Consider the following 2,425-nt stretch of genomic DNA (forward strand, 5'->3'; position numbering starts at 1 on the left):
GTGCTGCACTCTCTTTCTAAGCCTGTTGTTAGCTCCTGCTTTCTCTCTGGTACTTTTCCCATGTGCTGATGAGTACAGCTTGTTGCTGGTTGCTTGCTTGTTCTAAGATCAGGGGTTTGAGAGTAGTTGCTGATACAAGGCAGCGGAGTGGTGGACGAGGATATGAAAGCCGCTCCAGGGCTTAGGACCAAAGAAGGGTTAGGTGGGAAGAAAGTGCTGGAGGTCTCTGTCCACCTCATGCTCCAAACAGGGCCACCCTCATGTCAGGGCCATGTCATGTCACGTGGGGCCTCATCTAGGCAAGTGTTAACCATCTCCAGAAATGGAGGCAGCGCTTATTCTGCCGCAGGCTTTGCTTTTCCCTCTGCAGAATGTCCCGTGGGTTGCAGGGGGGAATCTTGATGATGTCCGTGATATAAAAGCTATTTCACTTCTGTTGGCAATGAAACAAAATCTCCAGAAGTTACTCATGGGAGGACTGCCTTCCTCTTTGCCTACAAATACTGGGCATTGCAGGGTGAAGAAAGCATGCCCAGAAATGCAGCCCAGACATACGGTCGCTAAGGTTAGGATGTTGCACGACAAGAAAGTCCCTCAAGTCAGGAGACAGCTTAAGGTACTAAAGGGACCAATGTGCACCCTGTTTCTGCTGATGTCTGCTTTAACATCTGCAGATCTCAGCTTCGGAACCCACCTCTGAACTTCTGGTCTCTGCCCTGTCTCTGTCACTGACTGATGAGACTTTTCTTTTGGTCTCTCCTCACAGATTTGTAAAACCCAGGAGTCCAAGGTGGCCGCTTCGTACTGCAGCCCTGCGGTGCCAGTTCACTTCAACATCCAGCAGGACTGTGGGCATTTTGTGGCCTCTGTCCCCTCCAGCATGCTGCTGGCCTCAGATGTGGGGAAAAGCATGCCTTCTGGGGATGGCCTTCATACCTCCCGTGCTGCCAGCGAGCACGACTGCGTGGTGGTCATCACTCGGGAGGTGCCCAGCCAGACCACCGCTGACTTTGTGAGGGACTCGGTGATGTTGCACCAAGCCAAGCCCGAGCTGTACGAACGTCGTGTTTGCTTCTTGCTCCTCCAGCTCTGCAATGGCTTGGAACATCTCAAAGAGCATGGCATCATCCATCGTGACCTGTGCCTGGAGAACCTTCTGCTTGTCCCCTGCAGGCCCCCCATGAGCTGTGTGAAAGCCAAAGATGACAAACACTTACCCCGCCTCATCATAAGCAATTTTTTGAAGGCCAAACAGAAGTCGGGAACTGGAGACTCCAAGCTGAAGAAGAGTCAGGCCCGGCTGGCCCCGGAGATTGTGTCGGCTTCTCAGTACAAGAAGTTTGATGAGTTTCAAACTGGCATTCTCATCTATGAGCTGCTGCACCAGCCCAACCCCTTTGAGGAGAAGGTACACCTTAGGGAGCAGGAGTACAGCTCTGAGGACCTCCCTGCTCTGCCTAGCCTGTCCATCTACTCCAGGGGGCTCCAGCAGCTGGCCCACTTGCTACTGGAAGCGGATCCCATCAAGCGCGTGCGGATCACCGAGGCCAAGAGGATGCTGCAGTGTCTGCTTTGGGGGCCACGGAAAGACCTCACCGAGCAGCCCCTCAGCCACGAGGAGGCCCTCCGCCAGGTGCTTCAGAACTGGGTGGACATGAAACGTGCTCTTCTCATGATGAAGTTTGCAGAGAGGGCCGTGGATGTGGAGCGGAGCATTGAACTGGAGGACTGGCTGTGCTGCCAGTACTTAGCAGCCGCAGAGCCGGCCTCCCTTTCTCACACGTTGAAACTGCTGCAGCTGCTCTGACCTTGGATGTGTCTTGAAAGCACCTGAGGGCTCCTGGGTGCCTTGAGGCTAAAGGGTACACAGCCCCTTTATACAGGAGAGGCTTGCATCACAGCTGCCAATGCACATTCTGCTCCTGCCCCACACTCCGATGAGAGTGCACCAGACATGTTTAGTACACTCAACACTGTTAATTTGTGAGCAGGCAAAACTGGGAACCTGGGAACCTTCCCCTGTTTGGGGGATTTTTTTCTTTTTTTTTTTTTTTATGTTAAATCTGTGGACTAATAAACTCCTGCCTCTGTGTGTGCATGTTTCTAATGCACTCAGTGTACTTGAGCTGATTGCAGCGCCTGTGGGACAGTCCTTGGATCCCCAATACCACAAAAAAATTGGTCTTTCTCCCTGTGGGAACACTGCCACTCTCCAGAGTGGGCAGCAGGCATGGGTGGCTGACTGCTTCTTCTGGGGAACATGAGCAATTCATGTAATGCTCCTTTGAGAGGGAGAATGAGGATGGGTTTTCAAATTCACATCTTTTGTAGGTTTTGGCATCCGCTTTGCTTTTCACTTTTAAAACAACAACAAAAAAAATACTGCTTGCTTCTGTGTATCAGACGTATTTTCCACTGTGAGCAA

General features: G+C 52.0%; 1 protein-coding gene across 1 annotated transcript in view; it reads left to right on the plus strand.

The window, feature by feature from the left end:
• The window catches only part of LOC103775264 (tyrosine-protein kinase SgK223), a 21,277-nt gene extending 19,174 nt beyond the window's left edge, over positions 1-2,103 (plus strand). The window contains 1 exon segment of the mRNA XM_008942712.1: positions 767-2,103. Coding sequence (XP_008940960.1) covers positions 767-1,807 — 1,041 coding nt within the window. The 3' untranslated portion in view covers positions 1,808-2,103.
• The last annotated feature ends 322 nt before the right edge of the window (positions 2,104-2,425 follow it).

Source organism: Merops nubicus, unplaced genomic scaffold (assembly GCF_000691845.1).
Source record: "Merops nubicus isolate BGI_N331 unplaced genomic scaffold, ASM69184v1 scaffold18626, whole genome shotgun sequence".
Taxonomy (NCBI): Eukaryota; Metazoa; Chordata; class Aves; order Coraciiformes; family Meropidae; genus Merops; species Merops nubicus.